Raw genomic sequence first — 17,740 nt, 5'->3', positions numbered from 1 at the left:
TCTTCCATTGTTCTGATCCTCCCTAAGTCTCTTTATCTGGCGTAGAAAGTCTGCTTTCTGTCCAGGGTTCCAGCTAACACTGGGGGAGAATGGGTGTGTGGCCAGGACAGCCTTCTGCGGATCTGGGATCAGAACCTGTGTGCCTGAGCTGACTTTGGTGAAGGAGTGGGCACTGGATGAGCTCCTGCCACACTGCCTACAGGGCTGGGCACTTTGGCTCTTAGGACTTTTGATGTTACCAACATCCTCATGATGCTGCTATTGGTTACCTGTGTTCCCAGACAAAGAAGCAGTGGGGTCAGAGCAGTTGTCACTCTTGCTGAGGTCGCACAGCTAATGTGACCTGAGCCAGAGCCCAGGCATGATTTCTTTGCCACCCTGCATTCTAGGGAAGTTCATTTTAGCGCTTTGCTTTATAGATGGTAAAACTGAGACTCTGGAAAGTTAAATGAGTCACTTAGCGTCATTTCTGGAGTTAGCAGTTGAGGCAAGTATGTGCCATTCAGACCTGTGTGCTCCCCATTTGTGCCGAGTCGGGGCAGGGGGCATATACAGGCCTTTGATAGCCAGGATAGGAAACATCCCATGGACAGCCGCTGCCTTATGGGACAAGGCCTCTTGCTGAGACTTGCTTGTGAGTGACTTCAGGGGGTGGGCCATTCAGGGGTGCACCAGTTCTTTGGACCTGATCCTGTCCAGCCCCACCCTCTAGGGACTGTGCGACTTGGTTTGTGTACTTCATGTCAGGAAGTGGTCCTCATAGGACAGGCTGGGGGCTCTGTTTCTCTTTTAAGAGTCCAGCTGTTTTTCAGGTCAGAGTAACCTGCTGTATTCTCTCTCAGTGAGGGAAAGGTACACGGGACTGAGCTCCCTGTTCTCCCAGACAGGTCGCTCGGACCTCTCAGCTTTGAGCAGCGGTCTATGTTCAGGCTCAGCCTAGCTCTCTCTTGTCACCCAGTGGGACTGTGAGGGTCTTCGCTCTCTGCCCCTCAAGGGGCATCTCTCTCTGTGGTCCCTCCCCGAGGGAGAGTGTAGTAATAAGTGAGGAAACCAGGTTGCCCTAGTTTCAGTGCTGAATCTCAGAGACCCCAGCCTAACCTTGGCCTCTTCTCTACCTTGCTAGTTGACATTCGAGAAATCAAGGAGATCCGCCCAGGGAAGACCTCTCGGGACTTTGATCGCTACCAAGAGGACCCTGCTTTCCGACCAGACCAGTCACACTGCTTTGTCATCCTGTATGGGATGGAATTCCGCCTGAAGACCCTGAGTCTGCAAGGTGGGAGTCGTGGGAGTCAAGGGGCTAGAGGAGGCAGGAGAGTAGTTAAGGGGAATGTCCCCTGGTCTCTGGCTCAGCGGGAGATGTGTCCTCAGCTCAGCTGTTCATCCCTCACAGCTACATCTGAGGATGAAGTGAACATGTGGATCAAGGGCTTGACTTGGCTGATGGAGGATACATTGCAGGCAGCCACACCCCTGCAGATTGAGAGGTAAGAACGACTCCTGACCCTGTGGTTAGGGTTGGGGGCATTGGGATCTAGGGAGCAGGGGCAGGGACACTGCCTGATGATCTCCTCCCAGGACTGGCCCTGGCTGGAGAAGTGGCCCTCACTGCAGACTTCTCCCTCTAGGTGGCTGCGGAAGCAGTTCTACTCGGTGGATCGGAATCGTGAGGATCGGTAGGTCCTGAGCTGTGGCTCTAGCCCAGCAGGTTGAGCTAGGGCACCCGTTACAGTAGCCATGCCTGAGGGCAGCTGCCTGGAGAACCAGAGGATCCATGGAACCTGCCTCACGGTGGCAGGTGGTTCTGGCAAAAGTAGCTTCCTGCAGAAAGTTCTCTGGTAGCTATAGTGCAAGCTGGCAAGAGAGGCTAGGGACAAGAAGCGGTGCCCTGCCACTGTAGGCAGAGACAGGAAGAACAGAGCTTGCTCTGGGCATCCTGCAAAGAGGTCAGGTGGCTTGCAGTGTATGCAGTGGGTACCTTGAAGTTCAGGTAGCTGAGGCCGTAGTGTGATAGCCAGAGGGGCCAAGGAGAGAGAGGGAACAAAGACCAGGTCATGACTGTTTCTGTGAGAGAGATGGGAAACCAGGGAGGGTTTGGAAGAGAGGCATGACATGACTTGACACTTTCACAGGACTGCTTGCTGCTAGTGGAGAGTCCAGGGCCTCATAAGCAGTTGAGGGTGAGCCCTGCATGAGCTGTACATGCAGCAGCCGGCAGCCTCCCTATGTCCAAATGGGCCAGCTATAGAACTGAGGGGCCAGAGGTACAGGTTGGAGCAGTGCTGGTGGGAAGGGGGCCTGAAGATGGGCTCCCCTACCCCATGCCTGACCCACTTTACTGAGTCTGGTCACTCCTTTCTTGCCAGAACCCTGGGTTTTTGTTTTCTCAGATGAGGAAACTGAGGCTCAGAGAAAGGGCTCTGATACAGCCTCACCCTCAGGACTTCAAGTCCCAGAGTAGTGTTGTTTATCTGTCTAGTCCCAGGTAGTCTCAGCCACAGGTCAGAGGTCATGAGAGGTTGGGTGAGGCCACTGGAGATCTTCATGTTTCCTTAGTATATCAGCCAAGGACCTGAAGAATATGCTGTCCCAGGTCAACTACCGGGTCCCCAACATGCGCTTCCTCCGAGAGCGGCTGACGGTAAGGGCCTCCTAGGCTGTCTGCGGGTGGTGAGGGAGGCTGGGAGCCCCTGACTGGTGGGGCTGACCAGAGCCCTGTGGTATATAACCTTGCAGGACTTGGAGCAGCGCAGTAGCGACATCACCTACGGGCAGTTTGCTCAACTGTACCGCAGCCTCATGTACAGCGCCCAGAAGACGGTGCATGAGCCACCTGCCTTCCCATGGCCCTTGCCCCTGTTCCCTGCCCCAGCCCTGTTTGCCTGAGCCCTGCTTCCCTGCTTGGGGGCTTTTGGGTGCCATTTCTCCAGCTCTTCTCCTCTTGAGGCCTACCCCCATCTGTTATCTCAGCCTTTCTTTCTAAGAGCCCTTTTCCCACATGACCTCCCAGGGCTCTCGCTCTGACCAGGTTCTGTTTCCTGCAGATGGACCTTCCCTTCTTGGAAGCCAGCACCCTGAGGTTTGGTGTGAAGTGGGGAGGTGGGGTTCTCCCTGGGTGATTCCGTATGTAGGCGGGAGGCAGTGGGAGGGGGTGAGCCATGCTGGATCATTCTGGGCATCTGTGCTGGCTAGGAGCTGGGCTCTGCCTTCCAAGGGACCCCTTATTGTCTGTGGACCATGCGAGCCAGCTGGCCGCCAGGCATTTCCCTTCTCTCCTACAGGGCGGGGGAGCGGCCGGAGCTCTGCAGAGTGTCCCTTCCGGAGTTCCAGCAGTTCCTCCTCGAGTACCAGGGGGTATGGCTGGGCTGGGACTGGGCCAGGGTTCTTGGCTGAGGGAGGCTGGGCTTATCACTGATTGGAGCCTCTCATGCGCCCCCACCCCAATCAGGAGCTGTGGGCTGTGGACCGGCTCCAGGTGCAGGAGTTCATGCTCGACTTCCTCCGAGACCCCTTGCGAGAGATCGAGGAGCCATACTTCTTCCTGGACGAGGTGAGACCTGCCTTTCACATATTCTGTCAGAGAAAATAGGTGCGGCTAATCAGAACCCTGCCAGGTCTCCAGGAGCCAGTTTGCCTTAGGGATGCCACCTTGCTCCCCTAACTGTCTATTGTGCCCACCCCATTTGAGACTGAGCACCCTCTCTCCTTCCCACCAACCCCATGCCCATAGGGTAGGGCAGGGGGCTCAGTTTCTCTTCCTTTCCCCATGTGTTCCTGGACAGTTTGTCACCTTCCTGTTCTCCAAAGAGAACAGCGTGTGGAACTCGCAGCTGGATGCAGTGTGCCCGGACACCATGAACAACCCTCTCTCCCACTACTGGATCTCCTCCTCGCATAACACGTGAGCGGCGCCCTCGGCCCCACCCAGCCTGACCCGGGGAGGGAGAGACTCTCCTGACCACCCTGCCTTGCCTTCCCCTCCAGGTACCTGACCGGGGACCAGTTCTCCAGCGAGTCTTCCCTGGAAGCCTACGCTCGCTGCCTACGCATGGGCTGTCGCTGCATTGAGTGTGCGTTGGGGCCGGGGCTGGGGGAGGAGGAGGGCAGGCCTGCCTGCTTGACTACTCATGTTGCTCCCCAGTGGACTGCTGGGATGGCCCGGACGGGATGCCAGTCATTTACCATGGACACACCCTTACCACCAAGATCAAGTTTTCAGATGTACTGCACACCATCAAGGAGCATGCCTTTGTGGCCTCAGAGTGAGTGGGGGGTGGGGACCCAGGGTTAGCTTAGCTCCAGCTCTCTCCTATGACTGAAGGCAGAGGGTCCCCTCAAACGCCCTGTCCCCATTCCGCCTGCCTTTCATCTTCATCCCCCTTCTGCTGCTTGCCTGAGCCATTGCTGTCCACGGGACTCCCTGTTCCTTCACCCTTGTCCTCCCCTTTGTGGGTCCTCCTCTTCAGCTTGTGGTAACAGTCAAGCTCTTCCCATCCGTAAAAGATGCTCCCTTAACCCTGACATCTTTAGGCCATTGTCTTGCCAACTTTTCCCATCACAGCCCAGAAAATTGTCTTTGTCCCGTGTCTCATTCTGCAACTGCTACTCACCCTCACCTGTGGTTACTGTGGGATGGGCTCTGAGAGATCAGCAGTGACCAGGTCACTAGCCTCTCCTGCCTCTTTGGTGTGGGATGTCTCTCTTGCATGCTGGGGTGGACTCCACCATAGGACGAACTCTGGGGACTCATATCCGCAGCAGTCCCATAGGTGCCCCTGCAGCACCCCTCCACCCTTCCAGTGCCCAGGGCCCGCCTCCTGAGAGAGCTCCCTGTCGACGGGACCAGGCCCTTGGCTCCCCACTCCTTCCCCTGTGAAGGCTGTATGGACTGAACCTTGACCCTACAGAATGGTAGGGTCTGTTTCTCCATACTGGTCCCCTACTCTGCAGGTATCCGGTCATCCTGTCCATTGAGGACCACTGCAGCATTGCGCAGCAGAGGAACATGGCCCAGTACTTCAAGAAGGTGCTCGGGGACACACTCCTCACCAAGCCCGTGGACATTGCCGCCGATGGGCTCCCTTCACCCAACCAGCTCAAGAGGAAGATCCTTATTAAGGTAGGGGTGATGGGCTGGTGGGGCCCCCCTGCCCAGCACCTCTCTGTGGCCATCGCTCCAGTTGCTGGTCTGGGCCTGAGTGAGGAGGTGGGGCTCTGGGATTTGGGCTGGCACTGCCATGTCCTGGCCTGTCCCCCTCAGCACAAGAAGCTGGCTGAAGGCAGTGCCTATGAGGAGGTGCCTACATCTGTGATGTACTCTGAGAACGACATCAGCAACTCCATCAAGAATGGCATTCTCTACCTGGAGGACCCCGTGAACCATGTGAGGGCCGGGCCGGGCTGGGCAGGGGCGACAGGTGGTGGGAGGACCCTGTCACAGCCCTGCTTTGGTCTCTTCCAGGAGTGGTATCCTCATTACTTCGTTCTGACCAGCAGCAAGATCTACTATTCCGAGGAGACCAGCAGTGACCAGGGCAATGAGGATGAGGAAGAGCCCAAGGAGGTGAGGGGCCAGCCCAGGGCTGGGGGCTGGGCTGGGCTCAGTCATTAAGTGTCTTTGCTGTTGTCCTCCCCGTGCAGGCCAGTGGCAGCACAGAGCTGCACTCCAATGAGAAATGGTTCCACGGGAAGCTCGGGGCAGGACGGGATGGGCGGCACATCGCTGAGCGCCTGCTGACCGACTACTGCACTGAGACTGGGGCCCCCGATGGCTCCTTTCTAGTACGCGAGAGCGAGACCTTCGTGGGCGACTACACCCTCTCTTTCTGGTAACCCATTCCCTGCGCTGGTGCACATGGGTGCAGCACCACCCAGAGATAGCTATGGTCCAGTTTGTCTTTCATTCCAGGCTTTCAGGTGAAACACGATTTCATCACGCCCACATGCGCGCACACACTTTTCCAGTCAGCGGGTCCTCCCTCCTGCAGGGCTGCCCTGTGCCTGGGCTCCTTAAGAGGCCTGCCCCCCTTTGAGACTTGGCTCCCTTTTGGGGCTTGGACCTGCTGCTGACTGCCTTCCTCTCCCCTCAGGCGGAACGGGAAAGTCCAACACTGCCGGATCCACTCCCGACAGGACGCTGGGACCCCCAAGTTCTTCTTGACAGACAACCTCGTATTTGATTCACTCTATGACCTCATCACACACTACCAGCAGGTGCCCCTGCGCTGCAACGAATTTGAGATGCGCCTCTCGGAGCCCGTCCCGCAGACCAATGCCCACGAAAGCAAAGAGTGAGGGTGGGGTTGGGGGTGGGGTAGGGACCTGGGTGGTGATGGAGGGAGGGGTCCTGACTCAGGCCTGTCCTCAGGTGGTACCATGCGAGTCTGACGAGAGCACAGGCCGAGCACATGCTGATGCGTGTCCCCCGTGATGGGGCCTTCCTGGTGCGAAAACGGAATGAACCCAACTCTTACGCCATCTCCTTCCGGTGAGAGGTGTGGTCTGGGATGCTGGAGGTGGTGCTGGGCTGCAGCTGGGCCCCTGTGTGACTGTTCTATCTTTGTCAAGGGCTGAGGGCAAGATCAAGCATTGCCGCGTCCAGCAGGAGGGCCAGATGGTGATGCTGGGCAACTCAGAGTTTGACAGCCTCGTCGACCTCATCAGCTACTATGAGAAGCATCCACTGTACCGAAAGATGAAGCTGCGCTATCCCATCAATGAGGAGGCACTGGAGAAGATTGGCACAGCTGTGAGTACCGGTGGCTGAGGGGTGCAGCAGGCAGGGGGGAGATCAGACCATTCTGAAACTCCTGGGCTCACTGATTTGTGGGGCAGGACTGGGAACAAGTGAGGCAGATGAAGAGGCAGGGGACAGGCCTTCAGGCAGAGAGGTCTCCCCGTGCTCCAAGGTGTGGGGTGAGGAGATCCTGGAGTCCACACAGGGAGGGTTGCCTGAGGCTGGAGGCTTATCCAGCTGGGTGTGGACTAGACTGTCCCTGGGGCAGGGGAGAGCAAGCTGCAGAAGTGGAGTTGTGGAGGGCAGAGCTCCAGGGGGAGACGAGTGAAAAGGCAGGACCCAATGGAGCAACAGGGTTGAGGTGAGGGTTCTGGACCAGGATCATGGCCTTGGACGGAAGGAGGCTAGAGCAGGAGATCCACTTGAGACTCTTGTCACCAGTGATGCAGGTGGCCAAGGAGAGGGCTGCCATCCACTGGGGCTGGAGTGGCGGAGAGGAGTGTGCTGGGGGACAGGCTCAGTGGTGAATGAGGGAACCGCTGAACAGAGCTATAGGGCTCTGCTGCAGAGAGCTCAGGAATGGGATGGGCCTCAAGCTAAGAACGTGGAGAAGGGAAAGGATGAGGCCAGGCTCTTGCATCCATCCCTACTGAGGGAGAGGGACCACAGTGCACCAGGCTCCAGTGAAGAGGGCAGACTTAGCGACCAGCTGCCCTGGGGGAAAGGGGCATGTGGCAGCCAGCACCACTTTTGTCTCTGGGCGTTAATGTGTCCCCATTCTGTCCCCTTTCTAGGAACCTGACTATGGGGCCTTGTATGAGGGACGCAACCCTGGCTTTTATGTGGAGGCAAACCCTATGCCGACTTTTAAGGTACAACCTCAGGCTTCTGGTCACCGGAAGCTGGGGAGGATCCCCAGCTGCTTGGGGCTTGCATTTCTGTGCTCAGGGCCCATCTGTGGTCTTTGTGGAGAAGTGGTGTTTGTGGTTTTCCGAGGCCTGAGAGGTTGTGAGAGATGTGTGGTTGGTGTGTGGCCACAGCTCTCAGGGCCAACCCCTCCCAGCCCCTGTCCCTGGGGGTCAGCACTGACCCTGCAGACTGCTCCCTGGGGTAACCCCGGTTTCCTCCTTGGGCAGCAGTGGGGGCAGGGGGCACACTTGCCAGAAAACTTTGTTTTTGCCACTCCCTCCCTCATCTCGTGGCGATCTGTCAGGATCTTCCTCTTTTGCCTTTTTCTTTAAGGGGTAAGAGCTGTGCCCTGTTCCTCCCCCTTTTTCCCTTACTGCCGGGGAGCCTGGGAGAAGGTTCCTTCTTATTTTTCAGATGAGGAATGCTGTGGTCCCAGGGGAGGCACTCAGGGTACCACACACACTTCCCCCCAGCCCTGACTGCTGGGGCACATACATGTTCTCCCTGGGGCCCAGGCAGGGGCTTGCAAAGTTCTACCTGGGCCCCAAGGAGCTTCCCTGGCAGAGGCTCAGTCCCCAGTGACATCTGTTCTGGAGCCTCCTGCAGGGCAGCGGTGAGGACTGGAACTAGGCAGGCTGTCGCCAGTGGCACCTGCTACTACCTGAGCCCCAGCTGGGAAGCCCAGGCGCTTGTGTATGCATGTGAGGTCGCAGATCAGGAGAGTGGCAGGCAGGGACTGCGTGCTCACCACTGCTTCTCCGCTGCAGTGTGCGGTCAAAGCCCTCTTTGACTACAAGGCCCAGAGAGACGATGAGCTGACTTTCACCAAGAGTGCCATCATCCAGAATGTGGAGAAGCAGGATGGAGGCTGGTGAGCACTGCATATACCTGTTTGTCCCACGTGTGTCCCTGCAGTGCCTGCGTTGGCCTGGCTTAGGTGTGGGGGCGCCTGACAAAGGATACCCTCCTTGGGAGTTTGGGGTGGTTGCTGAGGGTCAGCAGCCCATGGCTTCCACAGGTGGCGGGGAGACTATGGTGGGAAGAAGCAGCTCTGGTTCCCGTCAAACTACGTGGAGGAAATGGTCAGCCCAGCAGCCCTGGAGCCTGAGAGGGAGGTGAGCCGAGAACTGCTGCTGGAGCAGGAGTCCCACTACCTCCCCTCCCCGGTGCACACACCCATCTCATGGTGCCAGGCATGCTATGCATGCCCAGCCAGCCACACGTGTGGCCATCAACATCCTGTGGTGTCCATGGTCTCCAACATATACGTGCCACGTCTGTGTAGTCATGTCCACACTTATAAGATGTATTTGTCATATGCAACAGACATTTTACACACGAGTACAGGAGACGTGCTGACGAACTTGGGGCTTTGCTTCCCACAGCACTTGGACGAGAACAGCCCCTTGGGGGACTTGCTGCGGGGAGTCTTGGATGTGCCAGCTTGTCAGATTGGTGAGCCCCCGTCCCCTTTTCTTGCCCACTGTTCCTTAGGGTCACACTCCTTCGAGGCTTTCTCCATTTTCCAAGTGGGGAGGCCAGGGTCTGGCCCCAAAAGATGTTCTCACTGTGAGCTCTCCCCATCCTTGAACACCTTGACACCATCTTAGGGTCCTTTCTGTACCCCCAGCTTTGATCCTGCATGCTCACCTTGGGCCAGGCACTGTGGCTGATGCTGGCAGCTCACTGACATCCACAGTCCTAATGGGTTGGGTCACAGGGTGTGACAGAGGGTTGGGGAGGGGCCCAGGGTCCAGGCTAGAGGCCTACATTAGACAGATTGGGTTCGAGCCCTGGCATCTCCCTCCTGGCCGCAAATGGGCCTGGCAGAGTAGTGCTGCCTCCCCCGAGTGTTGGGAAGAGGAAAGGTGATGAGAGAACTCAGTGGAAGCAGTGCCAGGGACATAGAAACTTCCGGTCCCAGCTCGTCTTCTCTCACTCCCCCAGCCATCCGTCCTGAGGGCAAGAACAGCCGGCTCTTCGTCTTCTCCATCAGTATGGCGTCGGTGTCACAGTGGTCCCTGGATGTTGCTGCTGACTCACAGGAAGAATTGCAGGACTGGGTGAAAAAGATCCGAGAAGTGGCCCAGACCGCAGATGCCAGGGTGAGGGCCTGCCTGCTGGAGTCTGTGGGGTGCTGGGCGGGTAGCGTGTGAGCCTCGAGGTAGAGACCCAGAGGAAACAGACATGGGCCCCCGATGTAGCCTGTTAGGATACGTTGAGATACGTGTGGGACATCCATGTGGGTCTGCTCAGAGGGCGGTTGGATACACAGGGCAGAGGTAAAAGGTCCCTAGGCTGGATGCAGGTGTGGGTGCCCAGGGGCTCAGGAGGCATGAGGACTGTAGAGTAGGAAGAGGCGGCAGGGATCAGCATGCAGGGCTGGGGAGGTACACACAGGCAGTATAAGAACATGAAAGTGCCCATTGGACTTGTCAGAAAATGGCCTTGATGACACTATGAAGAGCCATGTCAGCGTCATGGCTGGTGTTGGATGGCAGTGGTACTGGGGAGTGGTCAGGCTCTTTAGGACCTGGCTATAGGAGAGAGCAGAGGGCTAGGGTTTGAGTAGGCATTAATGCCAACAGCTCCAGGAGCGAGCAGGAGATGGGAGGAGATGGAGCCCGAGCTCAGCTGGAAAGATCAGCCTTCTGAGCAGGGGGCCCCTTCTGCTGAGCCTAGGGGATGGAGAGAAGGAAGTATTCGCAAGGATAAGGGAATTGCTATTTGGTGGCCCTTTGCCCTAGTCATTCGGGGTGGGTAGAGTGGCTATAAAACAGACCTGCGGCTGCTTTGGACAGTGGGTACCTATGAGCCAAGCAGAATACAAGTGCTGAGGATTGTGCCAGAGGTGTGGCCTGGAAGGACAAGGTACTGGCAGACCAGGTGGTTGGAGATGGATCCCAGGCTGAAAGGGGGAGAGAGAGTCTTGAGTGCAGGAGTCCCTGGTGGAAGTGGACCTCAGGGGTAAGAGGACAGGATAGGGGCTCTAAGAGTTGGCTTCTGTCGCTGAGATGTGGCTGTGGAAGTAGATGGTTGCATTGGAGAGGGGAGCTGAGGCTTTTTGGCCAGGTGGTGGAAGGATGGTCCTTGAGGTACAGGAGACCCAGCCTGGGTCCCCAGTGAAGTCACAGGGAACCAGGTAGTGGGCTTTTTGCTTGAGGGAGGCTGGGGACAGAATGGTGACAGCATCATTGGGTAGTGCAGCCAACCCAGGGAGTGGGCTATGGTGAGGATCCCACCCTCCGAGAGCCTTGGAGGGCAAGTGTTTCCTCAGGCAGAGAAGAGGCTGAGGCTAAGAATAGAGGGCTTTTGTTTACTCTTTAGTGAGGTCTGGAAGGTGCAGGGAAGGGGAGGGGCCCAGAGCACCTACCATGTGGACTGTGTAAGGCTGGCAGGGGCTCCGCTTGGGGTTACAGGGCCTTGTTTATGTCACCAGCTCACTGAGGGGAAGATGATGGAACGGAGGAAGAAGATTGCCCTGGAGCTATCCGAGCTTGTTGTCTACTGTCGGCCTGTCCCCTTCGATGAAGAGAGTAAGAGCCGAGGCCCAGTGGGGCTTGCTTGTGTTTGGGTGCTGTCCATGGGGGCTGTAAGAGGAGTGTTTAGTCCCTTTATGCAGGGGTTAGGGAGCTGGCCCCCAGCACTGCCTGGGTGGGAGGGCTCTGTAAGTGTTCTCCCTGTTTGGCCCAGAAATTGGCACGGAACGTGCCTGCTACCGGGACATGTCATCCTTCCCGGAAACCAAGGCTGAGAAGTATGTGAACAAGGCCAAAGGCAAGAAGTTCCTGCAGTACAACCGGCTGCAGCTCTCCCGCATCTACCCCAAGGGCCAGCGGCTGGACTCTTCCAATTACGACCCCTTGCCCATGTGGATCTGTGGCAGTCAGCTGGTGGCCCTCAACTTCCAGACCCCAGGTGAGAAGGTGCCCTGTGGGGTGGGGAACCCCAGGCAGTGGGGCTGGAGGCCACTAACCTGGCTTTTGCAGACAAGCCCATGCAGATGAACCAGGCCCTCTTCATGACTGGCGGGCACTGTGGCTATGTGCTGCAGCCCAGCACCATGCGGGATGAGGCCTTCGACCCCTTTGACAAGAGCAGCCTCCGTGGGCTGGAGCCATGCGCCATCTGCATCGAGGTGAGCTTCAGGGTGGGAAGGGAGCTGCCCCACTGGGCTCATTTCAGGAGTCAGGGATTGGGTACTGGTTAATAAGACTGGGGAAGGGGCACTGGACTGTTGTTGAGTGTGAGGAAGACATGGCTGGACTCTCGAGTGACACAGGCCAGAGGCAGCCAGGCTGAGCGTGGCTGGTTCTTGGCACTAAGGAGTCAGGCTGCTCCTGAGGCCAGGCTGAGGATAGCCACTGCCTGGAAGGAGTAGGCAGAATATGGGCAGGAAGCTAGTGCCAGTGGTGAGCCAGGGGCCCATTGCAGGAGCAGCTAGACAGCATGGTACTTAGGAGAATGCAATTGCGCAAGAGCAACTCGGCCCCAGAGCTCTCACACCTTCGTAGCAGTCCCTGAGCACCCCTGATGCCCCCTGGTGATGTAGGGTTCAGGGTGCTTGAGGCCTGAGCAGTGTTTTGGAGAAGTGAGGGTAGCATGGATTGAGCATCTGCTTCCAAGAGAAGATTCCTTTTTCCCCCCAGGGGTAAGTAATTTGAAAGATTTCTAAGTTAAAACAAACATGGGTTTGATGCGAAGTAGATTGCAAAAACTCAAATGAAAAGTTTGGTTAAAGCGAAGACATCCTCAAATGAATGTTTGCTGTCAGCAGTTACTCCTAGGCACTTAGGGGCAGCGTCCTTGGGGCCCAGCAGAGGGCGCATTGCCTCCACTGCATAGTGGAGACTTGGAGGGAACAGGAAGGACAATCCCCTGCACATCTTTGCCTGCCTTACAGGTGCTGGGCGCCCGGCATCTGCCAAAGAATGGCCGAGGCATTGTGTGTCCCTTTGTGGAGATTGAGGTGGCTGGTGCTGAGTATGACAACAACAAGCAAAAGACAGAGTTTGTGGGTGAGCCTTCCTTCCCCACTCACTGTCCTCATCCTCCGCTTTGCACCAATGACCGCATCCTCTCCTGGTGGTGGCCTAAGGCCTTTTGCTCTTGCTTTTGCAGTGGACAACGGCCTGAACCCTGTGTGGCCGGCCAAGCCCTTCCACTTCCAGATCAGCAACCCTGAGTTCGCTTTCCTGCGCTTTGTGGTGTATGAGGAAGACATGTTTAGTGACCAAAACTTCCTGGCTCAGGCTACTTTCCCAGTAAAAGGCCTGAAGACAGGTAAGGACTCTGCCAGCAATCTGGGGCGGGAGAGTGGGGGCCCATTCTTGGCTCTCTCCCAGGCTGAGGGCCAGGCTTTCCTCCCAGGGTACAGAGCAGTGCCTTTGAAGAACAACTACAGTGAGGACCTGGAGTTGGCTTCCCTGCTGATCAAGATTGACATTTTCCCTGCCAAGGTAACTGCATGGGGTGGAACCCTGACGATGCTGCAGGGTACAGGGGAGTCACTGACCTCTGTGCATTTCCCTCACTGAAGCAGGAGAACGGTGACCTCAGTCCCTTCAGTGGCACATCCCTGCGGGAGCGGGGCTCCGATGCCTCGGGCCAGCTGTTTCATGGCCGGGCCCGTGAAGGCTCCTTTGAAGCTCGCTACCAGCAGCCATTTGAGGACTTTCGCATCTCCCAGGAGCATCTTGCTGACCATTTTGACAGCCGGGAGAGAAGGTGAGGGGGTTGGGGGTAGGTGGCCAGTGTGCAGTTTGGCATAGGAGGTGCTAAAGAGACGGGAAGGAGTGGCTTGGTGGTCCTCTGGTACTTTTTTCTCCTGAGTACAGGCGTTGTAATTGTCTGGGCTGGGCTGCAAGGCCCTACTGCCAGTAAGAACACTCGTCCCTTCTGTCCAGGGCCCCACGAAGGACTCGGGTCAATGGAGACAACCGCCTCTAGCTGTGCCCCTGCCTCGTGGAGAGCAGCAGGTGCTGTGTGCCTCTTGGAATGCCGTGAACTGGGTTCGTTGGAAGTGGCCTGCCATGGCAGCCTTCCTGGTCTCACAGCCTGGAGTCTGGATTCCAGCAGAGAATCCTAGACAAAACCAAGCCATTAATGAGATGTATTCCTGTTTGGGGCCTCCACACCCCAGCCTGGGTGAAGGCAAAAACTGTACTGTGTCTCACATTAAGCACACACATCTGGCCCTGACTTCTGGAGGTGGATATTTCCATCTTGTGGGGCCAGGACCACAGCCGCAGCCCCTTGGAGACAGAGGTTGCCTCAGCCAGCAGCACAGGAGGCTCTGAGGAGCCGCTGACATTCCTGAGAATGGAGGAGCAGCAGCAGCCTTGCTGGGCCAGGGAAACCAAGTTTACATTGTCCCACAGCCGGGCAGGGTAGGGGGATAGATGCCCCCACAGTTTGGCTCTGGAGCCAGGGCATAGGAGCACAGGGCCTGCCCGAGGAGGACACAGCACAAGGGCACATTGCCCGTGGCGGGGAACACAACCCAGCCTGAAAGATACAGGGGACCATGTTAAAAGTAGCAGTACTGAGCATCGCAGGCCATGGAGGGTTGCCCTGTGAGGAGCCAGTAAAGGAGGCTGAGCCCCAGGGCGCCACCAGAAGCAGGGACGGGCAACATGTCCCAGCCACAGCAACGCCTCAGAGCCGTGGAAGGAGAAGGGCCCAGAATTGGGCATGCCACACCACTGTGGACTGCGCTATCTGCCACCCCATTGCCAAGGACCTGCTTACCAGGGTAGACCAGTTTGTGGACATACTCGAGGCCTTTGTCGGGATGATCGGCACCAGTGTGGCCAGAATGGATGAGCAAGTTGCCAAGGCGGAGGCCAAGCTGGGGACTTTGCCCAGTATATTCAGGTAACTCCCGCACACCATTCACATGCCCTCCTTCAACAAGGCTCTCCAGAGGCCCCAACAGACCGGCTATGAAACCCCATCCTGTTTCAGACCGAAGACCACTTTCCCTGTTGCAGTGGAAGGCCTGGGATCTGAGTGCCAGACAGCACTGCAAGAGGTTATCTCAAGTATTAAGTCAACTGAAAACCCTATTACTAGACATACATGATGTTGGAGTATAGAATTTTAAAGTTTATTTTTTGCACACACTATTTCTCACTATCTTATTTCACGTAGGATGTATGATTTCCTATGTCTTCCATTTCTAACCTGACAGCTGCTTGATAAAGGGATTGGGAAAGCAAAAACTCAATTTGTGCACTGTGGCAGAACTGTTATTTTTATGGATTTTCCAGCTCAGCTAACAGTGTTACCTTTTCAAAATTCACATATATTCTTAAGAAAAACCACTGAGCCATTAAAGCCTTTGTTATTATTCAGCCCTAGTAGTGATTCCGTTTTCTATAGCTTACTTTTAGGGTAGGTAGTAAGTTATTTAACATTATAGTAAACTTTCCATATCATGAATTGTAAACTGAAGGAAATCATACATTTTCCGAGGAAATGTATTGATTAATTCTGAAGTTGTGTTTGAAACGGTGACCTCACAATCCTAATTTGTCCATAGCAAACGTGTCTACATATGGTTGCCAACGTTTGGTTTATAATTTAAATATTAAAAATTTAAAATTTTATTGGAAAAGCTTTCCTTCTAAAAAGGACTTTTAAAAAAGCAGTATTTTTTTTCCCTGATGGTATAACTTACTCCTCTTGCTCCCCACCCTCAGGAGAAGCCTCTGGGAGGAGAGCAGCAGGTGAGAGGCCTGCCCTGTTGGGGGCTCCTTTTGGGGAGTTAAGGCACGTCAGGAATGGGGCGGGGGAGGTGAAATAGCAAGGCGTGTTCTGGTAAGGTGGTTTTTCTTAAGGCGAAAAAGACTCCGTACACTTGCCCCTAGGAATGGAAGAGGAATCGAGTAGTTCAGCTGCCTGCCTTGCGGGAGGGGGGCAGGACAGGCAGGCAGGTGCTGACGGCAGCTTCTAGCTGGTGAAAAGATCCAAGGAGCGGCAGGAGGAGGTGTTGGGAAGGGCCCCACCTCAAAGGACAGGCTGGGGCATAGGTGCCTCCGCGTAGCGGCACTCAGCACACTCAAACCCAATGCCTGTGTTTGGGCTCAGGGTTAGCCACTTGCTAGTTCTGCTGCCCTCTTAAGATCTGACTGCCAAATAAATCATCCTTATCCTCTTTTTCCTTTAACTTGTGTATTTTTTTGTGGGTTCAGGAGCCTGTTGTCTGGAGGCTTGTTAACTAGGGCGGTTTTTCTATGGTAGAAGCAGGTGGGAAGTTCTCATTCAAGCAGATCGTGTTTCCTCTGGGCTACGAGGAGTATGAGGCCACCCTCTCCTCTCGCCTGTCCACCTAGGGTGTGGATGGGTAGAGCGTGGCCTGCTCAGGAGCAAGCGCTTCCGTGGGCAGCCAGCTATGGCGGTGGGCAATTCCACAGAAACCTCTCCTTTCAAAAAAACGTAGTGTTCAAACGTAGGATGCTGGGTGCCATTCTGGTTGCCTCTGTAGCATGCAACCAAGATCTCTGCTCAGAATATGGTTGAAAAGGCCCTGCCCTTCCCGTCCTGTGGCTGTTCTCATCATGGCTGTGTTGGTATGGGTAAAAACTGCCATATAGGCATAAAGTGCCTGCCTGGTGGGTGGGTGGGTGGAGACAAACATATGAAGCCATCCCAGGGAGCCTGAGAAGACCTGTCGTTGAAGAGACGCAGGTAAGTGTAATTAGTTGGTTCTTAGGATGGTAATTAGCATCCCCCTGCTGCCATAATGCACAGACCAAAGCATGGTTGGTGGCTTTGGACCAAGACTGTTTTAAGACAAGCCCAAGGTGGATTTACAGTTGTAGGTTCAGAGTGTCCCTTTCCTATGTGACAAGTCAGACCAAAGGCATACATTTCCCAAGTTCATAGATGTGGGCCCAGTCCTGGTACATTGTAAGCCCCTCTGAGCACCACCCACCTAGAGATCTGGGTTCGCCACTTAAAATATTTTGTGTCATTCACTGAACTAGGTATGATAGCCAGTATCAAACTGCCGCTGCTCAGGTTCTTACTGGCCTAGGCTTTCCTCCTAGAGCTTCCTGGTACTTCTCAGAGGAAGGAGGGTGGTCCTTTCCCTCAGACAAAGGGGTGGTGGGTGATAGCCCAGAATAAGCCCATGCCTTTATGGTCAGTTAAATTTGATAAAGGCACCCGGCGGGGCAGGGCTCAGTGGTTGAGCATCGACCTGGGATCCAGGCGATCGGGGTTCGATTCCTGGTCAGGGCACATGCCCCGGTTGTGGGCTCGATTGCCAGTCAGGGGTGTGCAGGAGGCAGCTGATCCGTGACTGACTCTCTCATCATTGATGTTTCTGTCTTTCTCTCAAATCAATAAAGATATATTTTTTAAAAATTTTTGATAAAGGAGCCAAGAACATACAATGGGGTAAAGAGTCTGTTCTGGTGATTTTTCAACCAGTATGCCACAAGAATTTTTAAACATGTAATACTGGACTATTCAGGGGCACTGACCTCTTTTCCTTTAGATTGTCAATAAAAAATGATAGCCAACGCAACGATAGCCCTGTCTTGAACCATAAATATACAGGTCATAGAGTAGTATCTTATTGGTCATGTCACATAATAAGGTTATATCTGGTTAATTCTTGGTACCAGAAATAACATATACAAGTATATGAACTTGATTTTTTTTTAAAAGTGATTTTGGAGCAAAAAAAGGTAATTATTTTTTTGGTAAATCAAGTCAAAATTATACCTGTTTTTTTGTCAGACTGGAAAAAACATTTTTTACTGTGCCATAGAATTTTAGTAATTAATGTCTACCATGAGATGAAAAAGGCTGAAAATCACTGATATATTCAATAAAAGGTGTTGGGAAAATTGGACAGATGTGCAAAAAAAAAATTAGACCACCTTCTTACACCACACACAGAAACTCAAAATGGATTAAAAACTTAAATGTGATACTTGAAACCATAAAACTAGAAGAAAACAGGCAGTAAAATTTCTGACATTTTCATTAGCAATATTTTTTTCTGACATACCTCCTCAGGCACGGGAAACAAGAAAAAATAAATAGGACTACATCAAACTAAAAAGTTTTTGCACAGCAAAG

General features: G+C 54.7%; 2 protein-coding genes across 2 annotated transcripts in view; both read left to right on the top strand.

Moving 5' to 3' along the window:
* PLCG1 (phospholipase C gamma 1) overlaps positions 1–15,805 on the top strand; it is a 34,399-nt gene extending 18,594 nt beyond the window's left edge. Inside the window, exons 2-32 of the mRNA XM_016219358.2 lie at positions 1,124–1,276; positions 1,394–1,487; positions 1,629–1,676; positions 2,557–2,641; positions 2,737–2,820; positions 3,045–3,079; positions 3,282–3,354; positions 3,449–3,550; positions 3,783–3,901; positions 3,985–4,070; positions 4,142–4,262; positions 4,951–5,119; positions 5,261–5,383; positions 5,462–5,563; positions 5,641–5,828; positions 6,090–6,290; positions 6,368–6,487; positions 6,568–6,748; positions 7,531–7,608; positions 8,413–8,516; positions 8,664–8,760; positions 9,031–9,100; positions 9,593–9,750; positions 11,085–11,181; positions 11,339–11,563; positions 11,635–11,783; positions 12,549–12,663; positions 12,767–12,928; positions 13,016–13,104; positions 13,185–13,372; positions 13,552–15,805. Coding sequence (XP_016074844.2) covers positions 1,124–1,276; positions 1,394–1,487; positions 1,629–1,676; positions 2,557–2,641; positions 2,737–2,820; positions 3,045–3,079; positions 3,282–3,354; positions 3,449–3,550; positions 3,783–3,901; positions 3,985–4,070; positions 4,142–4,262; positions 4,951–5,119; positions 5,261–5,383; positions 5,462–5,563; positions 5,641–5,828; positions 6,090–6,290; positions 6,368–6,487; positions 6,568–6,748; positions 7,531–7,608; positions 8,413–8,516; positions 8,664–8,760; positions 9,031–9,100; positions 9,593–9,750; positions 11,085–11,181; positions 11,339–11,563; positions 11,635–11,783; positions 12,549–12,663; positions 12,767–12,928; positions 13,016–13,104; positions 13,185–13,372; positions 13,552–13,594 — 3,659 coding nt within the window. The 3' untranslated portion in view covers positions 13,595–15,805. The remainder of the gene's footprint in view (positions 1–1,123; positions 1,277–1,393; positions 1,488–1,628; positions 1,677–2,556; positions 2,642–2,736; positions 2,821–3,044; positions 3,080–3,281; positions 3,355–3,448; positions 3,551–3,782; positions 3,902–3,984; positions 4,071–4,141; positions 4,263–4,950; positions 5,120–5,260; positions 5,384–5,461; positions 5,564–5,640; positions 5,829–6,089; positions 6,291–6,367; positions 6,488–6,567; positions 6,749–7,530; positions 7,609–8,412; positions 8,517–8,663; positions 8,761–9,030; positions 9,101–9,592; positions 9,751–11,084; positions 11,182–11,338; positions 11,564–11,634; positions 11,784–12,548; positions 12,664–12,766; positions 12,929–13,015; positions 13,105–13,184; positions 13,373–13,551) is intronic.
* Positions 14,172–14,525, top strand: LOC148092674 (biogenesis of lysosome-related organelles complex 1 subunit 4-like). The gene has a single exon (XM_087819280.1). The coding sequence runs from the start codon at positions 14,172–14,174 to the stop codon at positions 14,523–14,525; it is 354 nt and encodes a 117-aa protein (XP_087675406.1).
* Positions 15,806–17,740: the final 1,935 nt, after the last annotated feature.

Source organism: Miniopterus natalensis, chromosome 7 (genome assembly GCF_054644295.1).
Source record: "Miniopterus natalensis isolate mMinNat1 chromosome 7, mMinNat1.hap1, whole genome shotgun sequence".
Lineage (NCBI taxonomy): Eukaryota > Metazoa > Chordata > Mammalia > Chiroptera > Miniopteridae > Miniopterus > Miniopterus natalensis.
This window is presented reverse-complemented; position numbering and strand designations above follow the sequence as displayed.

Bases quoted from the DNA above. Each gene is read 5' to 3' on its own strand.
- LOC148092674 (XM_087819280.1), top strand. From the start codon at position 14,172: ATGTTAAAAGTAGCAGTACTGAGCATCGCAGGCCATGGAGGGTTGCCC.